Source organism: Somniosus microcephalus, chromosome 21 (assembly GCF_052327205.1).
Source record: "Somniosus microcephalus isolate GS21.2 chromosome 21, FLI_Smic_1.0, whole genome shotgun sequence".
Lineage (NCBI taxonomy): Eukaryota > Metazoa > Chordata > Chondrichthyes > Squaliformes > Somniosidae > Somniosus > Somniosus microcephalus.
Genome location: NC_141007.1, coordinates 5,209,928 through 5,237,697, shown reverse-complemented (window position 1 = coordinate 5,237,697; position 27,770 = coordinate 5,209,928). Strand labels below are relative to the sequence as shown.

The following is a 27,770-nucleotide window of genomic DNA, read 5'->3' as shown; positions in this document are numbered from 1 at the left end:
GTCCACGCGGATGGAGATGGAATGGGTCACTGTCACCACCAGTTACACAAGGCACTAAGTCTAATATCAATGTCCACGCGGATGGAGATGGAATGGGTCACTGTCACCACCAGTTACACAAGGCACTAAGCCTAATATCAATCTCCACGCGGATGGAGAGGGAATGGGTCACTGTCACCACCAGTTACACAAGGCACTAAGCCTAATATCAATGTCCACGCGGATGGAAATGGAATGGGTCACTGTCACCACCAGTTACACAAGGCACTAAGCCTAATATCAATGTCCACGCGGATGGAGATGGAATGGGTCACTGTCACCACCAGTTACACAAGGCACTAAGCCTAATATTAATGTCCACGCGGATGGAGATGGAATGGGTCACTGTCACCACCAGTTAAACAAGACACTAAGCCTAATATCAATGTCCACGCGGATGGAGATGGAATGAGTCACTGTCACCACCAGTTGGACAAGGCACTAAGCCTAATATCAATGTCCACGCGGATGCAGATGGAATGGGTCACTGTCACCACCAGTTACACAAGGCACTGAGGCCTAGAAATTCAGTATGGCCACTTTTGGGGCGGTAAAGTCGGGCGGCCGCTAAAGTTTGCGCCCGGCGCAAAGTCGCGCCCCCTTCGCTGATATTCAGTCGCATCGCCCCAAGAGGTTGCTGCTGCGCTAAAACAGGCGATGCACGACTATCTTTTGGCGCTAAGCCGGCGGTGCTGAGCGATACCCCCGAGGCCGGGCGCAGCGCAGGTGCGGCGAGTTCTTGGTTGACGGCAGACACTCTGGGGCCGGTCAGCTCTTAAAGGGGGAGGGTGGATTTGTTTGCCTGCCACGCCCTGCACACTGCAGCCCTCAACCTAGGCCTGACCACTTCAGCTTCACCTGCACAACGCCCAGGGCTATGGAGAAGGCCAGGGAGAGAGCGCAGCGCTTCAGCGACGGTGATCTGAGGCTGCTGGTTGGTGGAGTGGAGCGCAGGCGCCATGTTCTGTTCCCAGAAGGTGGCAAGAGGCCGCTGCCCAGCGCCTACCGGAAAGCCTGGAGGGAGGTGTCCAACAGGGTGTCTTCCAACAGCGTGGTTGCCAGGACTCCTGTGCAATGCCGGAAGAAGTTCAACGACCTCACTCGGGTTGTCAGGGTGAGTACCCTTTCCAGTGTCCTCCTCATCATTGCATGTGCACCTCACATTATGGGCAAAGGGACCTGAAAGCCCTAATGGCCAGCCCTCATCCAGCAGCTATGGGACTGGCATGAAAATCAATTACACATTCAGCAGTTTACACACTGTCCAAGCTATTCGACCATGGGAGGCATTGCAGACAAGATCAGGGTTACACACTGTCCAAGCTATTCGACCATGGGAGGCATTGCAGACAAGATCAGGGCTACACACTGTCCAAGCTATTCGACCATGGGAGGCATTGCAGACAAGATCAGGGCTACACACTGTCCAAGCTACTCTACCATGGGAGGCATTGCAGACAAGATCAGGGCTTCACACTGTACTTAGAGGCCGTCCTTTCTCTTGCAGGCCAAGGTGGCACACAACCGGCGCAACCGAACTGAGACCGGGGGAGGCCGTCCTGACCTCAAAGAGCTCTCCGACCTCGACCAGCGTGTGGAGCGCATTATGGCAGGCCGGCTGATTGGCCCCGTCGCCAGTGGAGATGCCGACCCTGTTCTGGGCACCAATGGTAAGGGCATCACCTTTTGGACCTCTCGTTCCACTTGCGCATCAGATCAGCATCCTTTGCCACTGTCCGACCAATGCGGTGAATGGCACCACTCATGCCTCCCTCGCTGCCGCCCTGTCCTCACTCTAAAGCTACTCTTGTGCCTTCCTGCTTTCAGATGGTGAATCGCCAGGTGAGGAGGCGGGCCCTCAAGCTGCCACTGTCAGCCCTTCGGAAGACGAGGAGGAGGAAGAGGAAGCCGGCCCATCAGTGCCACCCTCAGCCGCGCCAGCCCATGGCGATGTAGGGGACACGTCTTCCCTGGAGGGGAGCCGGGGGGAAGGGTCGGAGGAGAGTGAAGCTCCGGGGCCCAGCGGCCTGCAGCAACGCGGGAGGGGCGGGGAAGCTCGGCGGACTTCTCCCCAGAGGGTGAGTGCGGCCTCCAGTCCTGCGACGGTGAGCGCAGAGGAGGTGCGCCTCCTAGAGGAAATGGCCGTCCAGGCTGAGCGCAGGCACACTGAGCTCATGGCTGCAGTGGCAATGATGCCTGACTCCATAGAGTCTCTGTCAAGGAGTGTGCAGCAATTCGGAGCAGCACAGGCCAGGAGTCTGCAACAATTCAGTGCAGCACAGGCCAGGAGTCTGGAACTATTCAGTGCAGCACAGGCCAGGAGTCAGCAGGACTTCGCGGCAGCACAGTCGGCTTCTAGCCAAGTGCTCAGTCATGCCGTTCATTCACTGGCTGGGCTTCTAGCCAAGTGCTCAGTCGTGCCGTTCATTCACTGGCTGGTGTCATGCGGACACAGACCAGGGCCACACGGGCACTAACTGCTGTCACCCTCGCTGGATCAGCCAGGCATCGCCAGGGCACTCGCCGCGCAGCAGCAGCCCAGCAGTCTGTTCTTCAGCTGTTTGCTGCGCATGCTGCAGTGCTGGCCCGTGCGAGTGCCAATGTCTCAGGCAACCAGCGAGCACCTGCGATCTGCCAGGTTGCCACCATTCCTGCAGCCGACACTGCCACTCCGCCATTGCAGCTGCCACGAGCTGCTGGACAGACTGCTGCCGCCCAGCCACAGTTGGAGCAGTCAGCAGCCGGCCACTCCAAGGCCAGAGCTGGTGCAGGCCGACCCCCAAGGGCATCTGCCGTCTCGCCATCTGCCCCTCAGCAGCCTTCCCCCAGCCTTGCTGCAGCCACTGGGCTCCAATTGAGGAGGAGCAGCAGGGCGGGCAGGGGCCAGGCAAGGATGCGCAAGGCATCGCCCTCGCAGGGCAAAAAGTAGAGGTATGCACAAATGCCTGGTGCTTGTTGTAAGGCCGACACTGGTGCAGTTGTTTTTGTGTAAGGCCGAGACTGGTGTCTTTCTTTCTTTTTGTAAGGCCGAGACTGGTGTCTTTCTTTCTTTTTGTAAGGCCGAGACTGGTAGTTTTGTGTTTTTGGAGGGGGCTTCTCCACATGAGCATGTAATGTGGGAAGGGCAGAGGTTTTCAATAAATTATTGTTGTTAAATTGCAGTGTGCATGGTTTTTTGGTTAAGTCCTGGTTGCCCTGCTCGGCTGAGGGCTTGTGGAGCGGCTACATTCATCTGCTGACATTGGCACAAGCCAGTCCCTGAGAGGGGGCCTAGAACCGACGTTCAATAAGCCAGAGACGGGCGGCCCTTGCACTTTGTGCCTCCCTCCTGTGCTGGTCCTCCTCCTCCTCCTCCTGCTCCTCCTCCTGAGGGGGTCCTCCAAGCTCTGGTGGCAGTGCCTGAGTCCTGCGGATAGCCAGGTTGTGCAGCATGCAGCAAACGACCACGAAATGGGAGACTCGCTCCGGCGAATACTGTAGGGCTCCACCGGAACGATCCAGACAGCGGAACCGTTGCTTCAGGACGCCGATTGTTTGTTCGATGATGTTCCTGGTCGCTTGATGGCTCTCGTTGTATCCCTCTTCAGCAGGGGTGCTGGGCGCACGGAGCGGGGTCATCATCCAGGTACACAAAGGATAGCCTTTATCCCCGATAAGCCATCGTCGTGGGTGAGGCTGGGCCTGGAACATGTCTGCCACAGAAGACTGGCGCAGGATGAAGGCATCATGGCTGCTGCCTGGAAAGCGGGCATTGACAGCTAGGATGAGCTGCCTGTGGTCACACACCAGCTGGACGTTCAGCGAATGGTAGCCCTTCCGGTTGCGGTAATCCTCGGCATTCTCCAGAGGTGCCCGCAAAGCCACATGCATGCAGTCAATGGCGCCCTGCACCATGCGGAAGCCTGTGAATGCTGCAAAGCCCATTGCACGCTGTTGCTGCTTGGCAAGGGCCATGGTGAAGGAGATGAACTGACGTCTCCTTTTGAAAAGGGCATTGGTCACCTGGCGGATGCAGCAATGCACGGCGAACTGGGAGCTGTTGGCAATGTCCCCAGTAGCGGATTGGAAGGAGCCGGTGGCATAGAAGTTGAGAGCCACCGTCACATTCACTGCCACCGACAGAGACGTCCTGCTCCTCAGCTGTGGCTGCAGATCACCGCCAAGCAGCTGGCAGATCTCTGTGACCACGTCCCTTCTGAATCGCAGCCTCCGAACACACTGCTCCTCAGACATGTTGAGATAGGAGAACTGCTGGCGGTATACCCTGGGTGGGTAAGGCCTCCTTTGCCGACGCCTGTTACCCCCTCTCCGTCTAGCCAGGGCTGCCACTCTCTCACGGCGTCTGTGAGCCCTTTGGATGTAATTGAGAAAGCCAGCGTTGACACCCATTGCAGCCCCCATAATATGCTGGCAAACAATGAGATGTCAATGAAGGCAAAGACTAGTGGAAAGCTGTGGCCTGAAGCCAGAAGTACCTGTCCGAGTGTTGGGTCAAAGCAGAAAGCTATCTACCTTGGTCTCTCTCCAAAGATCCGTTTCGCAAGAAGGTGTGCTGCAAAATGGCAGCCTTTTATATTGCAGGATGAGTGCCCTTTAATTTGCGCCCCTCGCGCCCCGCATCGGCTGAGCACCGTTCCACTTAACAGTCGCTAGGGGCGCCAGGCGCACAATGGGGCGGCGCGACTGAAGTTCCGGTTGGGGGCGCACAAAGGGCGTTGCACGAGGAAATGACGTCATGATCTGCGCGCGCAGCTGAGCGCACGCAAAGACTTTGCGCCGGCGCTAAATCTCTAGTGAAGTTGGGGCGAGGCGCAGTTCGCACTGCGCCCGGGCGCTACCCGCCTAGCGCCCGACATCTACTCCTCCTAAGAGTCATAGAGTCATAGAGTTTTACAGCACAGAAAGAGGCCCTTCGGCCCATCGTGTCTGCGCCGCCCATCCATCCCTGTCCAGTCTAATCCCATTTTCCAGCATTTGGTCCATAGCCTTGTATGCAATGGCATTTCAAGTGCTCATCCAAATGCTTCTTGAATGTTGTGAGGGTTCCTGCCTCTACCACCCTTTCAGGCATTGAGTTCCACATTCCAACCACCCTCTGGGTGAAAAAGTTCCTCCTCAAATCCCCTCTAAATCTCCTGCCCCTTACCCTGAATCTATGCCCCCTTGTTATTGACCCCCCTACTAAGGGGAAAAGTTCCTCTTTGTCTACCCTATCTATGCCCCTCATCATTTTGTACACCTCAATCAGGTCCCCCCTCAGCCTTCTTTGCTCCAAGGAAAACAACCCCAGCCTGTCCAGCCTCTCTTCATAGCTGAGGCGCTCCATCCCAGGTAACATCCTGGTGAATCTTCTCTGCACCCTCTCCAAAGCAATCACATCCTTCCTATAGTGAGGCGACCAGAACTGCACACAGTACTCCAGCTGTGGCCTCACCAGCGTTTTGTACAGTTCCATCATAACCTCCCTGCTCTTATATTCTATGCCTCGGCTAATGAAGGCAAGTATCCCATATGCCTTTTTAACCACCTTATCTACCTGTTCCGCTGCCTTCAGGGATCTATGTACATGTACACCAAGGTCCCTCTGACCCTCTGTACTTCCTAGGGTCCTACCACTCATTGTGTATTCCCTTGCCTTATTTGTCCGTCCAAAATGCATCACCTCGCACTTTTCAGGGTTAAATTCCATTTGCCACTTTTCCGCCCATCTGACCAACTCGTTTATATCGTCCTGTAGCCTGAGGCTTTCCTCCTCACAATTTACCACCCCACCAATTTTCGTGTCATCTGCGAACTTACTGATCATACCTTTTACATTCTCATCCAAATCATTTATGTAGATCACAAACAACAAGGGACCCAGCACCGATCCCTGAGGTACCCCACTGGACACAGGCTTCCAGTCACAAAAGCAACCTTCGACCATCACCCTCTGCCTCCTGCCACTCAGCCAGTTTAGGATCCAACGCGCCAAGGCACCCTGGATCCCATGGGCTCTTACCTTCTTGACCAGTCTCCTATGCGGGACTAGGCGCTAACGGCTGGCGCAGCCAACTGAATTTCTAGGCCTAAGTCTAATATCAATGTCCACGCGGATGGAGATGGAATGGGTCACTGTCACCACCAGTTACACAAGGCACTAAGGCCTAGAAATTCAGTATAGCCACGTTTGGGGCGCTACAGCCGGGCGGCCGCTAAAGTTTGCGCCCGGCGCAACTTCGCGCCACCTTCACCGATATTCAGTGGCATCGCCCCAAGAGGTTGTTGCTGCGCTAAAGCAGGCAATGCACGACTATCAGAATCACAGAAACCTCACAGTGCAGATAGAGGCCATTTCGGCCCATCGAGCCTGCACCGACACATATCCCACCCGATCCCCGTAACCCCTACACCAACACACATCCCACCCTATCCCCGTAACCCCACGCATTTAATCCCCCTAACACTAAGGGTCAATTTTTATCATAGCCAATCAACCTAACCCGCACATCTTTGGACTGTGGGAGGAAACCGGAGCAGCCGGCGATCCGGGGCGCTAACACCGAGGACGGGCGCAGTGCAGGTGCGGCGAGTTGCTCAATGAAGGCAGACACGCTGGCGCCGGTCAGCTCTTAAAGGAGAAGGGTCGACTTGTTTGGCTGCCATGCCCTGTACACTGCAACCCTGAAGCAAGGCCTGACCATTGCTGGTTCATCAGTTCTACGCCCTCAACCATGGGGAAGCCCGCTATTCTTCCAAAGCCCATTGCACGCTCTTGCTGCTTGTTCAGGGTCATGGGGAAGGAGATGTACTGACGTCTCCTTCTGAAAAGGGCATTGTTCACCTGGCGGATGCAGCAATGTACCGCGAACTGGGAGATGTTGGCAATGCCCCCAGTAGCGGATTGGAAGGAGCCAGTGGCATCGAAGTTGAGAGCCACCGTCACCTTCACTGCCACTGACAGAGACGTCCTGCTCCTCAGCTGTGGCTGCAGATCTCTGCGAAGCAGGTGGCAGATCTCAGTGACCACCTCCCTTCTGAATCGCATCCTCCGAACACACTGCTCCTCAGACATGTTCAGATATGAGAACTGCTGGCGGTATACCCTGGGTAGGTAAGGCCTCCTGTGCCGACGCCTGTTGGCCAATCTCCGTCTGGCCATGACTGGCACTCTCTCACGGCGTCTCTGATCCCTTTGAATGCAATGCAGAAAGCCAACGTTTCCACCCATTGCAGCCCCCATTATATGTGGCGACTCAAGGCTATGGCACTGAAAGTGAAATCCAAGTGCAAATCTCTGGCCTGAAGCCACAAGTACCTGTGCAAGCGCTGAGTCAAAGCAGAAAGCTCTCTGCCTTTGTCTCTCTCCAAATATCCGTCTCTCACACAGAGGGATTGGTACAAAATGGCTGTCACTTATACTGCAGGAGGAGTCCCCTTTAAATAGCGCCCCCCGCGCCCCGCAGCGACTGGGAACCGTTCCCCTCTACCAGTCGCTGGGGGCGCCAGGCGCAAAGAAGCGCGGCGCCACTGAATTTCCGGTTCGGGGCGCACAAAGGGCGTTGCACGATGAAATGACGTCAGGATCTGCGCGCGCAGCTGAGCGCGCGCAAAGGCTTTGCGCCGCTGCTAAATCTTTACTGAAGTTGGGGAGAGGCGCAGATCACGCTGCGCCCGGCCGCTAGCCGCCTAGCGCCCCACATCGCCTCCTCCTAAGGCGCTAGCGGCTGGCGCAAACAACTGAATTTCTAGGCCTAAGTCTAATATCAATGTCCACGTGGATGGAGATGGAATGAATCACTGTCACCACCAGTTACACAAGGCACTGAGCCTAATATCAATGTCCACGCGGATGGAGATGGAATGGGTCACTGTCACCACCAGTTACACAAGGCACTAAGCCTAATATCAATGTCCACGTGGATGGAGATGGAATGAGTCACTGTCACCACCAGTTACACAAGGCACTAAGCCTAATATGAATGTCCACGTGGATGGAGATGGAATGGGTCACTGTCACCACCAGTTACACAAGGCACTAAGCCTAATATCAATGTCCACGCGGATGGAGATGGAATGGGTCACTGTCACCACCAGTTACACAAGGCACTAAGCCTAATATCAATGTCCACGCGATGGAGATGGAATGGGTCACTGTCACCACCAGTTACACAAGGCACTAAGCCTAATATCAATGTCCACGCGGATGGAGATGGAATGGGTCACTGTCACCACCAGTTACACAAGGCACTAAGTCTAATATCAATGTCCACGCGGATGGAGATGGAATGGGTCACTGTCACCACCAGTTACACAAGGCACTAAGGCCTAGAAATTCAGTATAGCCACGTTCGGGGCGCTAAAGTCGGGCGGCCGCTAAAGTTTGCGCCCGGTGCAAGTTCGCGCCACCTTCGCCGATATTCAGTCGCATCGCCCCAAGAGGTTGCTGCTGCGCTAAAACAGGCGATGCATGACTATCATTAGGCGCTAAGCCGGCGGTCCGGGGCGATACCCCCGAGGGCGGGCGCAGCGCAGGTGCGGCGAGTTGCTGATTGACGGCAGACACGCTGGCGCCGGTCAGCTCTTAAAGGGGGAGGGTGGATTTGTTTGCCTGCCACGCCCTGCACACTGCAGCCCTGAAGCTAGGCCTGACCACTTCTGCTTCATCTGTGCTACGCCCAGGGCTATGGAGAAGGCCAGGGAGAGAGCGCAGCACTTCAGCGAGGGCGACCTGAGGGTGCTGGTTGGCGGAGTGGAGCGCAGGCGCCATGTTCTGTTCCCTGAAGGTGGCAGGAGGCCGCTGCCCAGCGCCTACCGGAAAGCCTGGAGGGAGGTCTCAAACAGGGTGACTTCCAACAGCGTGGTTGCCAGGACTCCTGTGCAATGCCGGATAAAGTTCAACGACCTCACTCGGGTTGTCAGGGTGAGTACCCTTTCCAGTGTCCTCCTCATCCCTGCATGTGCACCTCAGTTTATGGGCAAAGGGACCTGAAAGCCCTAATGGCCAGCCCTCATCCAGCAGCTATGGGACTGTCATGAAAATCACTTGCACATTCAGCACTTTACACACTGTACAAGCTCTTCCACCATGGGAGGCAGTGCAGCCAAGATCAGGGCTTCACACGGTCAGGGCCAGTCCGCCATGGGAGGCAGTGCAGCCAAGATCAGGGCTTCACACTGTCAGGGCCAGTCCACCATGGGAGGCAGTGCAGCCAAGATCAGGGCTTCACACTGTCAGGGCCAGTCCACCATGGGAGGCAGTGCAGACAAGATCAGGGCTTCACACTGTCAGGGCCAGTCTACCATGGGAGGCAGTGCAGCCAAGATCAGGGCTTCACACTGTCAGGGCCAGTCCACCATGGGAGGCAGTGCAGCCAAGATCAGGGCTTCACACTGTCAGGGCCAGTCCACCATGGGAGGCAGTGCAGCCAAGATCAGGGCTTCACACTGTCAGGGCCAGTCCACCATGGGAGGCAGTGCAGACAAGATCAGGGCTTCACACTGTCAGGGCCAGTCCACCATGGGAGGCAGTGCAGACAAGATCAGGGCTTCACACTGTACTTAGAGGCCGTCCTTACTCTTGCAGGCCAAGGTGGCGCACAACCGTAGGATGCAACGTGAGACCGGGGGAGGCCGTCCTGACCTCAAAGAGCTCTCCGACCTCGACCAGCGTGTGGAGCGCATTATGGTAGGATGGCTGATTGGCCCCATCGCCAGTGGAGATGCCGACCCTGTTCTGGGCACCAATGGTAAGGGCATCACCTTTTGGACCTCTCTCTTTCCACTTGCGCCTCAGATCAGCATCCTTTGCCACTGTCCGACCAATGCAGTGCATGGCAGCACTCATGCCTCCCTCGCTGCCGCCCTGTCCTCACTCTAAAGCAACTCTTGTGCCTCCCTGCTTTCAGATGGTGAATCGCCAGGTGAGGAGGCGGGCCCTCAAGCTGCCACTGTCAGCGATTCAGAATTTGAGGAGGAGGAAGAGGAAGCCGGCCCATCAGTGCCACCCTCAGCCGCGCCAGCCCATGGCGATGAAGGGGACACGTCTTCCCTGGAGGGGAGCCGGGGGGAAGGGTCGAAGGAGAGTGAAGCTCCGGGGCCCAGCGGCCTGCAGCAACGCGGGAGGGGTGGGGAAGCTCGGCGGACTTCTCCCCAGAGGGTAAGTGCGGCCTCCAGTCCTGCGACGGTGAGCGCAGAGGAGGTGCGCCTCCTGGAGGAAATGGCCGTCCAGGCTGAGCGCAGGCACACTGAGCTCATGGCTGCAGTGGCAAGGATGCCTGACTCCATTGAGTCTCTGTCAAGGAGTGTGCAGGAATTCGGAGCAGCACAGGCCAGGAGTCTGCAACAATTCAGTGCAGCACAGGCCAGGAGTCTGGAACAATTCAGTGCAGCACAGGCCAGGAGTCTGCAGGACTTCGCGGCAGCACAGGCGGCTTCTAGCCAAGTGCTCAGTCGTGCCGTTCATTCACTGGCTGGTGTCATGCGGACACAGACCAGGGCCACACGGGCACTAACTGCTGCCACCCTCGCTGGATCAGCCAGGCATCGCCAGGGCACTAGCCGCGCAGCAGCAGCCCAGCAGTCTGTTCTTCAGCTGTTTGCTGCGCATGCTGCAGTGCTGGCCCGTGCGAGTGCCAATGTCTCAGGCGACCAGGGAGTACCTGCGATCTGTCAGGTTGGCACCATTCCTGCAGCCGACACTGCCACTCTGCCATTGCAGCTGCCACGAGCCGCTGGACAGACTGCTGCCGCCCAAGCAGAGTTGGAGCAGTCAGCAGCCGGCCCCTCCAGGGCCAGAGCTGGTGCAGGCCGACCCCCAAGGGCATCTGCCGTCTCGCCATCTGACCCTCAGCAGCCTTCCCCCAGCCTTGCTGCAGCCACTGGGGTCCCATTGAGGAGGAGCTGCAGGGCGGGCAGGGGCCAGTCACGGATGTGAAAGGCATCGCCCTCGCAGGGCAAAAAGTAGAAGGTCTGGCCAAATGCTTTGTGTTTGTTGAAAGGCCGAGACTGGTGTAGTTGTGTTTTTGTAAGGCCGAGACTGGTGTATTTCTTTGTTTTGTAAGGCCGAGACTGGTGTCTTTCTTTGTTTTGTAAGGCCGAGACTGGTGTATTTCTTTTTTTTGTAAGGCCGAGGCTGTTCGTTTTGTGTTTTTGGAGGGGGCTTCTCTCCATTAGTTTGTAATGTGGGAAGGGCAGAGGTTTCCAAGTAATAAATGTTCTTAAATCGCACTGCCCATGCTTTATTTTGCAAGTCCTGGTTGCCCTGCTCGGCTGAGGGTTTGTGGAGTGGCTACATTCATCTGGTGACATTGGCACAAGCCATTCCCTGAGAGGGGGCCTAGAACCGACGTTCAATAAGCCGCCGACGGGCAGCCCTTGCACTTTCTGCCTCCCTCCTGTGCTGGTCCTCCTCCTCCTGCTCCTCCTCCTCCTCCTCAGGTGGTCCTCCAATCTCTGGTGGCAGTGGCTGAGTCCTGCGGATAGCCAGGTTGTGCAGCATGCAGCACACGACCACGAAATGGGAGACTCGCTCCGACGAATATTGTAGGGCTCCACCAGAACGATCTAGACAGCGGAACCGTTGCTTCAGGACGCCGATTGTTTGCTCAATGATGTTCCTGGTTGCTTGATGGCTCTCATTGTATCCCTCTTCAGCAGGGGTGCTGGGCGCACGGAGCGGGGTCATCAGCCAGGTACACAAAGGATAGCCTTTGTCCCCGAGAAGCCATCCTCGTGGGTGAGGCTGGGCCTGGAACATGTCTGCCACAGAAGTCTGGCGCAGGATGAAGGCATCGTGGCTGCTGCCTGGAAAGCGGGCATTGACAGCTAGGATGAGCTGCCTGTGGTCACACACCAGCTGAACGTTGAGCGAATGGTAGCCCTTCCGGTTGCGGTAATCCTCGGCATTCTCCAGAGGTGCCCGCAAAGCCACATGCGTGCAGTCAATGGCGCCCTGCACCATGGGGAAGCCCGCGAATGCTGCAAAGCCCATTGCACGCTGTTGCTGCTTGACAAGGGCCATGGAGAAGGAGATGAACTGACGTCTCCTTCTGAAAAGGGCATTGGTCACCTGGCGGATGCAGCAATGCACGGCGAACTGGGAAATGTTGGAAATGTCCCCAGTAGCGGATTGGAAGGAGCCGGTGGCATAGAAGTTGAGAGCCACCGTCACCTTCACTGCCACCGACAGAGACGTCCTGCTCCTCAGATGTGGCTGCAGATCACCGCCAAGCAGGTGGCAGATCTCAGTGACCACCGCCCTTCGGAATCGCAGCCTCCGAACACACTGCTCGTCAGACATGTTCAGATAGGAGAACTGCTGGCAGTATACCCTGGGTGGGTAAGGCCTCCTTTGCCGACGCCTGTTGCCCCCTCTCCGTCTGGCCAGGACTGCCACTCTCTCACGGCGTCTGTGAGCCCTTTGAATGCAATGGAGTAGGCCAGTGTTTGCACCCATTGCAGCCCCCATTATATGTTTGCAAACAATGACATGACACTGAAGGCAAAGACAAGTGGAAAGCTGTGTCCTGAAGCCACAAGTACCTGTCCGAGTGTTGAGCCAAAGCAGAAAGCTCTCTACCTTTGTCTCTCTGCAAGGATCCGTCTCTCAAAAAGGAGTGCTGCAAAATGGCAGCCTTTTCTACTGCAGGAGGTGTGCCCTTTAATTTGCGCCCCCCGTGCCCCGCATCGACTGAGAACCGTTCCCCTCTACCAGTCGCTAGGGGCGCCAGGCGCACAATAGGGCGTCGCCACTGAATTTCCGGTTTGGGGCGCACAAAGGGCGTTGCACGAGGAAATGACGTCAGGATCTGCGCGCGCTCAAGACTTTGCGCCGCCGCTAAATCTTGAGTGAAGTTGGGGAGAGGCGCAGATCGCGCTGCGCCCGGCCGCTAGCCGCCTAGCGCCCAACATCTCCTCCTCCTAAGGCGCTACCGGCTGGCGCAAGCAACTGAATTTCTAGGCCTAGGTCTAATATCAATGTCCATATGGATGGAGATGGAATGGGTCATTGTCACCACCAGTTACACAAGGCACTAAGCCTAATATCAATGTCCACGCGGATGGAGATGGAATGGGTCACTGTCACCACCAGTTACACAAGGCACTAAGCCTAATATCAATGTCCATGCGGATGGAGGTGGAATGGGTCACTGTCACCACCAGCTACACAATGCACTAAGCCTAATATCAATGTCCACGCGGATGGAGGTGGAATGGGTCACTGTCACCACCAGTTACACAAGGCACTGAGTCTAACATCAATGTCCACGCGGATGGAGGTGGAATGGGTCACTGTCACCACCAGTTACACAAGACACTAAGCCTAATATCAATGTCCACGCGGATGGAGATGGAATGGGTCACTGTCACCACCAGTTACACAAGGCACTAAGCCTAATATCAATGTCCACGCAGATGGAGATGGAATGGGTCACTGTCACCACCAGTTACACAAGGCACTAAGCCTAATATCAATGTCCATGCGGATGGAGGTGGAATGGGTCACTGTCACCACCAGCTACACAAGGCACTAAGCCTAATATCAATGTCCACGCGGATGGAGGTGGAATGGGTCACTGTCACCACCAGTTACACAAGGCACTGAGTCTAACATCAATGTCCACGCGGATGGAGGTGGAATGGGTCACTGTCACCACCAGTTACACAAGACACTAAGCCTAATATCAATGTCCACGCGGATGGAGATGGAATGGGTCACTGTCACCACCAGTTACACAAGGCACTAAGCCTAATATCAATGTCCACGCAGATGGAGATGGAATGGGTCACTGTCACCACCAGTTACACAAGGCACTAAGCCTAATATCAATGTCCACACGGATGGAGATGGAATGGGTCACTGTCACCACCAGTTACACAAGGCACTGAGTCTAACATCAATGTCCACGCGGATGGAGGGGGAATGGGTCACTGTCACCACCAGTTACACAAGGCACTAAGCCTAATATCAATGTCCACGCGGATGGAGGTGGAATGGGTCACTGTCACCACCAGTTACACAAGGCACTGAGTCTAACATCAATGTCCACGCAGATGGAGGTGGAATGGGTCACTGTCACCACCAGTTACACAAGACACTAAGCCTAATATCAATGTCCACGCGGATGGAGATGGAATGGGTCACTGTCACCACCAGTTACACAAGGCACTAAGCCTAATATCAATGTCCACGCAGATGGAGATGGAATGGGTCACTGTCACCACCAGTTACACAAGGCACTAAGCCTAATATCAATGTCCACACGGATGGAGATGGAATGGGTCACTGTCACCACCAGTTACACAAGGCACTGAGTCTAACATCAATGTCCACGCGGATGGAGGTGGAATGGGTCACTGTCACCACCAGTTACACAAGGCACTAAGCCTAATATCAATGTCCACGCGGATGGAGGTGGAATGGGTCACTGTCACCACCAGTTACACAAGGCACTGAGTCTAACATCAATGTCCACGCGGATGGAGGTGGAATGGGTCACTGTCACCACCAGTTACACAAGACACTAAGCCTAATATCAATGTCCACGCGGATGGAGATGGAATGGGTCACTGTCACCACCAGTTACACAAGGCACTAAGCCTAATATCAATGTCCATGCGGATGGAGATGGAATGAGTCACTGTCACCACCAGTTACACAAGACACTAAGCCTAATATCAATGTCCACGCGGATGGAGATGGAATGGGTCACTGTCACCACCAGTTACACAAGACACTAAGCCTAATATCAATGTCCACGCGGATGGAGATGGAATGGGTCACTGTCACCACCAGCTACACAAGGCACTAAGTCTAATATCAATGTCCACGCGGATGGAGATGGAATGGGTCACTGTCACCACCAGTTACACAAGGCACTAAGCCTAATATCAATGTCCACACGGATGGAGATGGAATGGGTCACTGTCACCACCAGCTACACAAGACACTAAGCCTAATATCAATGTCCACGCGGATGGAGATGGAATGGGTCACTGTCACCACCAGTTAGTCCTCACAGACCTCACAAAAATTCACCCGTTAGACAATCGAGAACAGGCATCACTCTAATCCACACAACAGTTCCGTTCCAATTTTAAATTGAAATTTATGTCCAACATTTAGAATTATAGTTACTCAACAGGGTCCTCACGATCTATCAGGTCAGCCCACTTGGGGAATATAAACCATATCCCACATTTCCTTAATGATCGTCCATGTGCCAGCTAATATCGGCAGGTTCATTCTTGTACTCTACCTCAGTAAGTCCTCTTGCAAGCAATTCGTGCTTAAAATCTACCAAGCTTCCAAGGATGCTGTGGGGCAGAACTGTCCCCTCTGCGTCGAAGCGAGGACCCCCAGGGCCTGCAGGGTTAAGACATGATAAGAAATGTCATAAGTAACAGTTAAGCGTTGGTCGATATTTCCTGGAGGAAAGCTCTGGAGCCCAATAAAACTCATACAGTATTTGACGTGCTCACACCCTGAGGTACAATCACAACTGCATTTCTGTGGGGAGACATTGTGCTTCCCCACAGGGGCGGTCAGAGGAAGAGCCGCCCAGGGGTGGTCAGGCACACTCCCCACTGGCCAGTTACTTTTCTTCTTGCCAACTTTTTTCTTTCTACGCCTAAAGGCATTGGCTCCATGTTGGGGTGCTTTTCCATTGGCACCAATATGTGTACTTGAAAGTGAATATTGGCAAACTATTCAACCATGTGGGGCTTTACAGCCATGTCCAATCCTGTCCTCACCCGGCACCCAGCAGCAGTCAGTGGACAATGATCAGGAGCACAGCCCTGGACAATCATCTTCGACTTAGCCCCGGGGTGCTGTGTTATTTGTACTGCCCCGAGCTAGGATAAACTGACTCAGACCAGGCAGGGAACTGAACCTGGGGCCTTCTAGGTGGCAGGCAGTAACCTTGCTGCTTTCAGAGTGGCATCCGCAAAGGCCCAGGAATGGGTCGTCAGCCTGCCCTCTCGCTGCGGGACTGTGCACGGCAAATGGATGAGATAAATAACTTTGAACAAAAAGGCTTTACCTTCAAAAGACAATTACTAACTTGTGTTGTTAAAGCTGTTTCATGATGGGGTGCTTCGCGAGGAGCAACACTCAGAGAAAGAAATGAAGAAATAATTGTTGAGCACTTTCCATGTCATCGAGATGTGCAAAGCACTTCACAGCAAATCAATTACTTTTTTTTTGAAGTGTAGTCACTGTTGTAATGTAGGAAAACATAGCAGCCAATTTCTGCGTGCTCGGTCCCACAGACAGCAATGTCAAAAATGACCAGTTAATCTGCTCCTCCAGGCCCCACAATGAAAGTAAAACATTTTTAAAAAGCGTACTTATTTTTTGTGCCCCGTCTGGCTCCGATCCTCTTGCTCGCTGGGTTGGGCTAGTGGGAAACTCACTGCCGCTTCCTGCTCAGACCACCGAGTAAAAATTGCAATTGGGTCCCGATGAGCTCATTGAGACCCGACATACATATGTTTAAAAGCAGTGGGTGGGTTCCCTTGCTGCCTGCTCAGTCGCAGGAGGTGGGCTGCCCGTGGCTCCAGGGCGGGGAAGTGACCCGAGCGATTTTAACTGCTTACCTTCCCGGTTTCCGCCAGGCGGGTGTGGGGTTAAAATCGTTCCTTAAGTTTATAAAGTGCCCGGGAGATGAACCTGGTTACCTGATATGGAAAGCGTCCCACTTCCAAGTGCTAGCATTCCTCAGTGAGATCAGCAAAAAAGCAATTCGCACAAAGAAACAGAAGGAAAACTGGAGGCAGGGTGAGAGCAGTCCGACAATGGGCTAGAACACATTGAGGAAAGGAATCCACGGAATGAAGAACAGTGTAGATTCACCGATTCCACGTTCCTAGTGGGGAGCCTGGGTCGAAGAATCAGCACTCAGTTGTTGTAGCCCTGCCTCCAATCCACACTCTCTTCAACCCTCATCTCCCCAACGACCCTGCCTCATCGGGGAATTCACCCTATGGTCCGATTGGAAGAGAAATGCAGGAAGTAACTAAGTCATGAACCCACAAGCAGGTGAGCAGCAGACTCACCTGTAGACCCATTCTGGGGATTGCCTTTGCTTGTGAGATGGACAGGATAAGTAAATGGATGTCCAGGAGATGGGAAACAACACTTTAACAGTGAGAATTACTTTGAATAAATGGGAAGGAAACATTTCAAGTTGAAAGTGGAGACATAAGAACAGGAGACCATTCATCCCCCTCGAGCCTGCTCCGCCATTCAATTATATCATGGCTGATCTGCACCTTAACTCCATTTACCCACTGACATGAATCAGTCATTCATGAAAGAAAGACTTATGAAATAATACTGAGCGGCCTACGGGTGGCGCTGTCCAGGGAGAGTATAAATACTCAGGCACGGGCCCAGCTTGCGCAGGGCATTCTTAACAGGAACTAGTGAAGGACACAACGAGACCTCCATGTTGTAAAACAGTTGATTAAAGCTTTGTTTAACGCTTAGACCAAGTGCCGAGTCGTTTCCTTACGTCTCCCACCATTGCTCCAAATCCCTTACCGAACAAAAATCTATCGATCTCAGTCTTGAAAATTTCAACTGACCCCCAGCATTCTCAGCCTTTTGGAGAGAGAGTTCCAGATTTTCACTACCCTTTGTGTGAAAAAGACAACAATGGAAGAGGCATTGTATTGATCGGAAGACCACTGCTCTGCCACGTTCAGTACTAAAGACAATACTGGGTTTGGCAAAAACAGTTTTTGAATCGAGTACCCTTGCTCTGGTGGATGCAAAGATTTCCCCATTCAGTCTAGAGGCGGTTTTCAAAGCTGGGGGAAGGAGGAATGTGACAGATGTATCCTCATCTCACTCACTTTTCTTCAGCCAGTCCTCACACAACAGCCAGGCAACAAATGGGAATCCCACTTCATGCTGACACAAAGCGGTGTTAGGAGGGTAGGAGTGAGCACAGAGATCATGGGGCACATTTATCAGGGTACAAAATTCAGGGTGAAGTGGGCACGCCTGTCGTGGGCAGTGAGAAGAGGAGAAAAATGGAAAAGAAAAAACAAGCTGTAAGTTTGCGACTGATCGCTGCTTCTGCTGGTAAAGGTACTCAACGAGGGTCAGCCGTGGCTCACTGGTAGCACTCTCGCCTCGAAGGCAGAAGGTCGTAGGTTCCAAGTCCGACTACAGAGTCTTGAGCACAAAAAATCTAGGCTGACACTCCAGTGCAGTGCTGAGGGAGTGCTGCAGTGTCGGAGATGCCGCCTTTTGGATGAGACGTTAAAGTGAGGCCCCGGCTGCTCTCTCAGTTGGACGTAAAAGATCCCATGGCATTATTTCGAAGAAGAGTAGGGGAGTTCTCCCTGGTGTGCTGGCCAATATTTATCCCTCAACCAACATCACTAAAACAGATTATCTGGTCATTATCACGTTGCTGTTAGTGGGATCTTGCTGTGTGCAGACTGGTTGCCATGTTTCCTGTATTACAACAGTGACTACACTTCAAAAGTACCTCATTGGCTGTAAAGCGCTTTGGGATGTCCTGAGGTTGTGAAAGGTGCTGTAGAAATGGCCTTCCTTTCTTTTTTCTCCTTCAGGCAGCAGATTGGATGAAGATGCATAACAGGAAATTTAGTCGTTGGACAATGGCCAACTTCAAAACTGCTTGTCCCAGCAGATAGACAGACCGACAAAGATACAGGCAAAAAGACACATAAATATGGCTCCTGTAACAAGCCAAACCAATTCACCAGAACACTAGCTTACACTAAAACTTCACTTTGCCCAATTTCATGAACTATAACTGACCTGAATAGTCCATAGTTTTCAGTTCATCCACAGGCGGAGCAGGTTTGGCTATCATTCTTCTCACTGTCACTTCTTCCTTTGGTTTTGGTTTTCGAATCACCATCCTGCTGCTGATAGGGATTCCCTTTAAAGGACTCCGAGGAACATGCAGCTACCAGGGAAGCAAAGAAGAAACAAATTCAATTTGTTGATTGCTATGATTAGCCATAACTCCAGCGAGATGGATCTTGGTCTTTTCTCGTCCAGCAATTCAGTCTTTGACTGGCTCCCGCTCAACAGGTATTTTTCCCAATGTTCTCTCCTCCACTCTTGCTGGGATATCGTACCATGGCTGCCTACAAACCTCACCCAAGTAGTTTACCTTCATATATGAAGCTGAAGAGTTAGTGTTAGTGAGCAGTTTGACTGAGCTTTGTCCTGTCCATTACTGATGGGGCACACTTGCACTTCTCAGCTGGGCTCTCTGGATAGTGATGAGGGCTGGGAGCCCGGGCTGCTTTTGCCCATTCCCTACTTCCCAGCCTTTTTCTTTCCTACACTTCCTTTTCAAATATTTACTCAAGCTCTTTTAAATGATGTAATAGTCCCTGCCTCAATAACCACTCGTGGAACAGCATTCCATGTTCGAAAACAACAACAACTTGCATTTATATAGCGCCTTTAACATAGTAAACATCCCAAGATGCTTCACAAGAGGGTAATCAAATAAAATTGCAGGGCCGCCAATGGTGGAGAGATTAAAATCAAGGATGCGCAAGAGGCCAGAATTGGAGGAGCGCAGATATCTCGGGGGGGTTGTAGGGCTGGAGGAGATTACAGAGATAGGGAGGGGAGAGGCCAAGGAGGGATTTGAAAACAAGGATGAGAATTTTTTAATTGAGGTGTTGCTGGACCGGGAGCCAATGTAGGTCAGCGAGCACAGGGGTGGTGGGTGAACGGGGCTTGGTACGAGGTATGATACGGGGCAGTGAGCACAGGGGGTGATGGGTGAACGGGGCTTGGTACGAGTTAGGACACGGGGCAGTGAGCACAGGGGGTGATGGGTGAACGGGGCTTGGTACGAGGTATGATACGGGGCAGTGAGCACAGGGGGTGATGGGTGAACGGGGCTTGGTACGAGGTATGATACGGGCAGCAGAGTTTTGGATGAGCTCGAGTATATGGAGGGTGGAAGATGGGAGGCCAGCCAGGAGTGTGTTGGAATAGTCAGTCTCGAGGTAACAAGGGCATGGATGAGGGTTTCAGCAGCAGATAAGCTGAGGCAGGGGCGGAGTTGGGCGATGTTACGGAGGTGGAAGTAGGCGGTCTTGGTGATGGCGCGGATTGTGGTCAGAAGCTGATCTTGGGGTGAAATACGACACCAAGGTTGCGAACAATCTGGGCTCGATTTTGCCAGGCCCGAGGAGGCAGGATTGGAGGCGTGTGAGGTGTTAAAATCGCAAAAAATGGCGGGTGGCTCCGATCCCGCCTCCAAGCAATTTTCCCAGAATCGGGGTTTCAAACCCCGTTTCCATAGGCCCTTAAGAACCAATTAATTGCCTGTATAATGCCATTTTGAGAAGCCTTTCTGATTCTAACACATTTCCCCCATCCTACACGCCTCCTCTGGAACACGCCAGTTAATCCTGGTGGCCTCACAAGTGGATTGCTTACTAACAGCTGCAGCTCCACCTTTAAAAGGGCGTTTTCACCAATGATCATTTGCAGGTGGCAGAACTTTGTTGTCTCAGGTCTGGGGGAACATTTAGCAGGCATTCTCATTGTTGTGGAAGTTTGGAGCCTGACACCCATCTCCAGTGTGACTTCCTGGGAAACCCCTCTCCCCACCTTGACTGAGCGCTTCCTCAACTGAGGCATATACCAGAAGCATGGGAACCATTTATTTCCTTTCCTCCTGGACATCAGATTCGGACGAAGACCAGCCGTGGCAGCAGCAGAACCATGAACAACAGCAGCAGCAACAACAGGAGCAAAAACAGGAGCGCCAAGCTGCTGCTCACCCACCTGAAGTTGCACAGGACAGAAGACGCCAGCGCGCGACCACATTGCTGCCCGGGATGCAAGGGACACACTCATGTTGGCCAGATTTGCTTAGCCTGCACAATCAAACACTTTTCCCTCGCATCTTCCTACCAGAGCATCGACAATGGACAAGAACCGGCGGATTCCTATCACTCTGACCACCATACTGACAACTGCAAGTCACCCTAAGCCCTCAATGTGGAAGTCCCAGTTGCGAGATGACACAGGCCACAACTTCATCACATTACAAGGCTGGCTTGTCAAAAAACAATACAACAGAACACCCAAGTGACTACCCTTGTGACTACTTGTGGTTTATCTTCCTCTTACGCATGCTCCTACGTGGTGCTTCCCCTGTGGCTTCAGCAGATGTGGAGGCCCCTTGCTCACTTTCTTGCTGCTCCTGTCTCAACACCTTTGGTGGCCGTCCTCTGTGGTTGCGAGCCTGTGAGGGCTCGGAAACAGTCTGTTGCTCCTGCAGCTGTGCAGGGGCTGAGACGCCCATCTCAGTTGGGTAAGGAATCTGGGGCTCTGACCGAGGGCTTTGCAGTGGCATGGTCATGTGAGCGCTTGGCGAGGAGCCCCCACTTCCTTGTTGTCAACCACTTCAGAGCCAGCAAGTGGCTTTACAGCACCTTGCTGCACGCCAGGGGGGCCATGAGCACCCGTTTCTGCACTGGAAGTCCTACTCCATGAAAGTCTGGTTGCTATGCTCAATAGCTGCCCATCGCTCCTCCAGAGATGTCAGTCTATTCTGAACAACGACCATGTTTTCAACACTCTGGTGACTTAGCTCCTCCATGGCTGATGCTCACTTGTGAGCTGTGATACACCAGATGACAACACTACTCTATCTCGCGACAGTCCCACCGAGGTGTGAGTGTCTGCGCTGGTGCTGGGTGCGCTGAATTCTGCTGACGCTGCGCCCTCAGAGGTTGCAGCTTCCTCTGAGGAGTCTTGAGGCTCAGGCTGTTCCTCCTGGACAGTGGGGACGGGGGCTGTCGATGGTCCTGTGGGGCAGTAAAGGAAAGAGTTAGAGATGTGAGGTCAAGGTTGCATGCACATTGAATTGTGCAGATGATCAGAAGTCAATCTGTTAGAGCATCAGAATCATTATCAGTCACTCATGCAATGTCAATGAGATGACAAACTATTCTGTCACCGGCTTGCTGTGATGCGCCCGTCTATCTGTCCTCCACTTGCGAATCTTCCTCGACACCGGCGATTTCCAGGGCCACCTCCTCCGAGGTGGTGAGCTGGGCTACTGAGGGTGGCCCTCCTCCTGTCCTCGCTCTTTCCCTCTTATTGTGGGCTCTCTTTTCCTGCAATGAGGGACACAAGTAGAGTTTGAGTGAGAATGAAGGAGTGAGTGTAGAGAATCCATAGCATAGATGCTTAGGAGACAAAGGGCCCTCCCTGTGTGTTGTAAGTTGTTGTCATTGCATCACATTAATAGGGAGTGTGAGGGTTGCATGGTCGAATAGTTAAGTGAATGTGACCATAGAGAGAGAGGGCATGGGTAAGGGTGCAGGGATGTAAGTGTCAAGTGGGATGGGGAAGAAGAGATTGGCAAAGCAGAGTGCTGGTGAGGAGAGGCGATGGGGATCAGATTGAGGGTGATGGGAAAGTCATACTCACTTTTCCTGTGCGGAGAAGGTCATGAAACCTCTTCCTGCACTGCAGCCAGGTTCTGCGGCACATAGAGATGGCATTGACCTCCTGGGCCACTTGCATCCACACAGCTTTAGTTTGCTGGGGAGGCTTTTTCCTCCCTGAGGAAGGGAAGAGCACCTCCTTATTTGATCTTGCTCCCTGCACCATGGCTTGGAGGGAGGCCTCATCGAACCGTGGAGCACACTTTGGCCTACTGCTGGACATAGTTGCTGAATGAAGTGATCACAACAATGGGCATAAAGTTTAAAGTCTTCAGAAGAAGCAAGGCTGCTTGCAGGCCTTAAATCCAGCAGCATTGATGGTGTCATTGGAGACGACTTTCTTTATGAAAAGACTCACTGGGCCAGGGGTTCCCACACGCTGGAAATCAAATGCCCAATGGGGCAAAATCGCACTTTTTTCCCACTTCACATCGGAGTTGGGGTCCTGACACGAAAACCACCTGACACGCCCCAGCCCGCCCCTAATGGCAAAATCGAGCCCTCTGATTCAATCTCAGACAGTGGTCAGGGAGAGGGATGGAGCTGGTGGCTAGGGAACGGAGTTTGTGGTGGGGACCGAAGACAATGACAATGTCCTCACAATATTTAGTTGGAGCAAATTTCTAATCATCCAGTACTGGATATCGGACAAGCAGTCTGACAATTTAGAAAGTTTTATTTGAAATCACAAGCTTTCGGAGCGCTGCTCCTTCGTCAGGTGAAGTGGAGAGATGCATAAAGACACAGCTTATATAGTCAGAGAATAATGCCAGATGATTACAGGTAATCTTTCTAACTGCCATTTATCACACCTCGGCAGAGAGACAATCACAGCAATCAAAGGTGTGAATGGTGTCCAAACAGGTCAGTCAGGAAAACATTACATCAAAGAACAATGAGGTGGGGTCACAAGGGGTAAAATGTTGCAGATGCTGGGGTCTGTATGAAAAACAAAAAACATTTTCTTTGCTGGAAATCACAGCAGGTCCGGCCGCATCTGTGTAGAGAGAACAAGCCAACGACGACTCGAGTCTGGATGACCCTACGTCAGGTGGGGTTACATATAGCGTGACATGAACCCAAGATCCCGGTTGAGGCCGTCCTCATGAGTGCGGAATCTCCACACCATGGCTACTATCGACACCACAAACTGCCGGCTCTCTCCACTTCACCTGACGAAGGAGCAGCGCTCCGAAAGCTTGTGATTTCAAATAAAACTGTTGGACTATAACCTGGTGTTGTGTGACTTCTTACATTTGTCCACCCCAGTCCAACACTGGCATCTCCACACCATGACAATTTAGAGACAGTGGAGGGGTCGAGAGAGGTGGTGGTGAAGTAGAGCTGGGTGTCGTCAGCGTACATGTGGAAACTGACGCTGTGTTTTCGGACGATGTCGCCAGGGGGCAACATGTGGATGAGAAATAGGAGGGGGCCCAAGGATAGATCCTTGGGGGACATCATAGGTAACGGTGCGGGAGTGGGAAGAGAAGCCATTGCAGGTGAATCCCTGGTACGACTGGCTAGATAAGAATGAAAGCAGGCGAGTGCAGTCCCACCCAGCTGGGCCACGGAGCAGAAGCGTTGGAGGAGGATGGAGTGGTCAACAAATGTCGGAGGCTGCAGACAGGTTGAGGGAGATGAGGAGGGATAGTTTGTTATAGTCACCGTCACACAAGATGTCATTTGTGATTCAATACTGTGCTGGGGTGGAACCCTGATTGGTGGGATTCAAACATAGAATTGTGGGAAAGATTTGGGAGGCAACAACTCGTTGAAGCAATTTGGAGAGGGAAGCGAGGTTTGAAGATGGGGCGGTAGTTTACAAGGACAGAGCGGGTCAATGCTGGTTTTTTTGAGGAGAGGGGGTGATGACTGCAGATTTGAAGGAGAGGGGGACAGTAGCTGAGGAGAGGGAACCTGTAGTGTATGTGCCTTTAAGTCAGAACTACTTTTAACAGCTCCTGTATACTGTAGTACCGGCAGTGACCACACCGGTATATAAGCTTTGCGCATGCCTATGTACCCCAGTCTATATTGTTAATGTACAGCATCCGTGTGATTATTTATCCACTGAACCACGGATCTAACAGTGGCGACGAGTGTCGATTCGAATCTACCTGCAACGTAAAAAAAAAGAAAATTAGTCGAGGCCAGGAACACGGGCGTCGACCACGAGCAACCGCCCAGCAGTCAGGCAGAGATCCAACTTCGCTGGGGAGGCTGTGGATAGCCGGGCTTGGTTCACCAGCCACAACGAGCAGTAAGAGACCGACGACAGGTCCGGAGCAGACCCTTCCCGAGCAGCGGCGGCTGGAGCCGACCGACGGCAGAGAGAGAGCCGAGCAGCGTCGACGGGGTAAGACAGAGGGTGAAGAGCGCAGGGCGCAGCCGGGGGTTGAACACCAAGCGGCGTCGAGGAAATAAAGCAAACCGGAGAGAGAGAGGGTAAGAAACAGCCGGGTTCTAGACTGAGCGGCGTCAAAAAATATCAAAAGAAGAATGCGCAGAGCACAGCCAGGGATCACGGGCTGATCAGGGTCCGCGGGGCGAAGCAATGGGAGACGCCATTGAGCCGCGGAGAAGGAAGAGCGCGAGAGGCGCCATTGAGCCGCGGAGAAGCAGGGAGAGCGCGGGAGACGCCATTGAGCCGCGGAGAAGCAGGGAGAGCGCGGGAGACGCCATTGAGCCGCGGAGAAGGAAGAGCGCGGGAAGGAAAGCGCGGGAGACGCCATTTTGAGAAGCCGCAGCGGAGAAGAAGGGCGAGCGCAGGAAGGAAGGAAAGCGCGGGAGACGCCATCTTGTGCCAGCGGAGAAGAAGGGGAAGCGCGGGAGGCGCCATTGGTGATAGTTAACACACAACCAAGGATGCCGAAGAGTGGCAGTATCTCTACGTTCGACAATGAAGTCGAAGATTGGGCGACATATGTGAAACGTTTTGAGGTGTACTGCAGGGCGAATGAAGTGCCAGATGCTAATAAAGCACTGGTTCTGTTAAATTCCATGGGTGCAAAAACTTATGGGTTACTGCGAAATCTAATAACCCCAGAGAAGCCGGTAAACAAGAATTTTGAAAGCATAGTAGAAATCCTACAGGACCACTTAAACCCCACACCGCTGCTGATAGCAGAACGATTTAAGTTCCATAAAAGGTACCAACACAAAGACGAAAGCAATGCTGAGTACCTAACGGAACTGCGCAAGCTATCGAAATACTGCCAGTTTGGAGCGGGGCTAGCAGACACGTTAAGGGACAAGTTTGTGTGTGGGCTACAAAGTGAAGGAACCCAGAAACGGCTTCTATCAGAAAAGGATCTTACGCTGGACAAAGCTTTCAGTATGGCAGTATCACACGAAGCAGCCGCAAGGGGCGCTGCAGAGATACAACGGAGACCGCAAGAATATGGCACCAATGAAATGACCTATGGAACAGGGAAGTGCTATCGCTGCGGCAGAACAACACATGACCAGAAAGATTGTTGGTTCAAGGACCAAGTGTGCAGACAGTGTGGGAAAACAGGACACATAGCAAGAGTCTGCAGGTCTGGGAAGAAAACCAACAGTAAGAAATCTCCACAGGAGAAGTACAAAAAGGTACACCAGGTGATGGACAGTGGTTCAGACGAACAGAAAAGTGACACAGACTCCGGAAGCAAGGAGCTGGGTTGTCTGAAACTACATAATGTAACCAAAATGGAGGATCACCAGACTATCTGGGTTACACTCAAGATAGACGGAGTCCAAGTGGAAATGGAATTGGACACAGGGTCAGCTCTAACAGTCATAAATCAAAGAGACTACAAGCGGCTATTTTCACACATACCCTTGAAAGCTACAGAGATTGTCTTGAAGACGTATACGGGGCAAAAAGTCTACCCCAAAGGAAAAATAAGGGTGAAAGTGACATATAAAGGCCAGGAAATACCTAAAATGGACAAATATGTATTGCCAAATGGAGGCCCACCACTGCTAGGACCTGAATGGATCCGGAAGATACAATTAGATTGGCATTCCATACAGGCACTGAAGGTTGAGGCCAAAAAGGATGACGACGTCACACCTGGACGACTGTCAAAAATGCTAACTGACACAAAAGAAGTGTTCCAGGAGGGACTAGGAACACTAAAAGGAATAACAGCAACGATTCAAATAGAGGAAAATGCAAGCCCAAAGTTTCTAAAGCCCAGACCAGTGCCTTATACGATCAGACCTGCTGTTGAAGCAGAGCTGGAAGGGTTGGAACGTTCAAGAGTACTGTCCAAAGTAGACTGGAGCGAGTGGGCTACACCCATCGTTCCTGTAATGAAGAGGTCGTTGAGTAATACGCCTGGGGAACCATAGAAGGTCCGCATCTGTGGGGATTTTAAGGTGACAGTGAACCCAGTCCTTCACACGGTGCAATATCCGCTTCCACGTATTGAGGATATTTTCGCCTCGCTATCTGGTGGTAAACGCTTCACCAAAATTGATCTAGCCCAGGCGTACTTGCAAATGGAGGTAGAAGAAGCTTCGAAACATTACCTTACGATCAACACTCATAAAGGTCTCTATCAATACAACCGGCTGGTGTTTGGAGTAGCCTCGGCTCCGGCTATCTGGCAAAGGGTGATGGATCAGGTCCTGCAAGGGATTCCAGGGACCCAGTGTTATTTGGACGACATCTTGGTCACAGGCGAAAATGACGGTGATCACCTCGCTAACTTGGGGAGGGTGCTCACCAGATTAAAGGAGTATGGGCTACGAGCTAATCGCCACAAGTGCGAGTTTTTCCAGAAACAGATCTCGTATTGCGGCCACGTCATCGATGAAGAGGGGTTACATAAGTCCCCTGACAAGATTGAGGCAGTAGTCAAGGCTCCAGCACCGGTAAATGTGTCACAACTGAGGTCGTTCCTCGGACTGGTAAACTATTACCACAAGTTCTTACCAAATTTGTCTACGGTATTACACCCGCTGAACACCCTACTGCAAACAGGGGTACCATGGAAGTGGGATGACGAACGTAGACGAGCTTTCCAGAAGTGTAAAGAATTGATCACATCAAAAGAGGTGTTGGCCCATTTCAACCCAGCACTACCAATTCGTTTGGCACGTGATGCATCACCCTACGGCATTGGAGCGGTGCTGTCGCACAAATTCCCAGACGGGTTGGAGAGGCCAGTAGCCTTTGCGTCTCGGTCACTAACCTCAGCCGAGCGCAACTACGCCCAGATTGACAGGGAGGCCCTCAGCCTAGTATGGGGAGTAAAAAAATTCAACCACTATCTGCATGG

General features: G+C 52.9%; 2 protein-coding genes across 4 annotated transcripts in view; one reads left to right on the top strand and one right to left on the bottom strand.

Moving 5' to 3' along the window:
• mrps7 (mitochondrial ribosomal protein S7) overlaps positions 1-27,770 on the top strand; it is a 1,172,241-nt gene that overhangs the window by 1,076,204 nt on the left and 68,267 nt on the right. The gene's annotated exons all lie outside the window — the stretch shown is intronic.
• mycbpap (mycbp associated protein) overlaps positions 1-27,770 on the bottom strand; it is a 195,012-nt gene that overhangs the window by 146,845 nt on the left and 20,397 nt on the right. For all 3 annotated transcript variants that reach the window (XM_085963210.1, XM_085963211.1, XM_085963212.1), the window contains exons 3-4: positions 18,821-18,971; positions 15,279-15,385 (exon numbers count right to left, since the gene is read on the bottom strand). In XM_085963210.1, the coding sequence (XP_085819336.1) occupies positions 15,279-15,385; positions 18,821-18,971 (258 nt within the window). The remainder of the gene's footprint in view (positions 1-15,278; positions 15,386-18,820; positions 18,972-27,770) is intronic.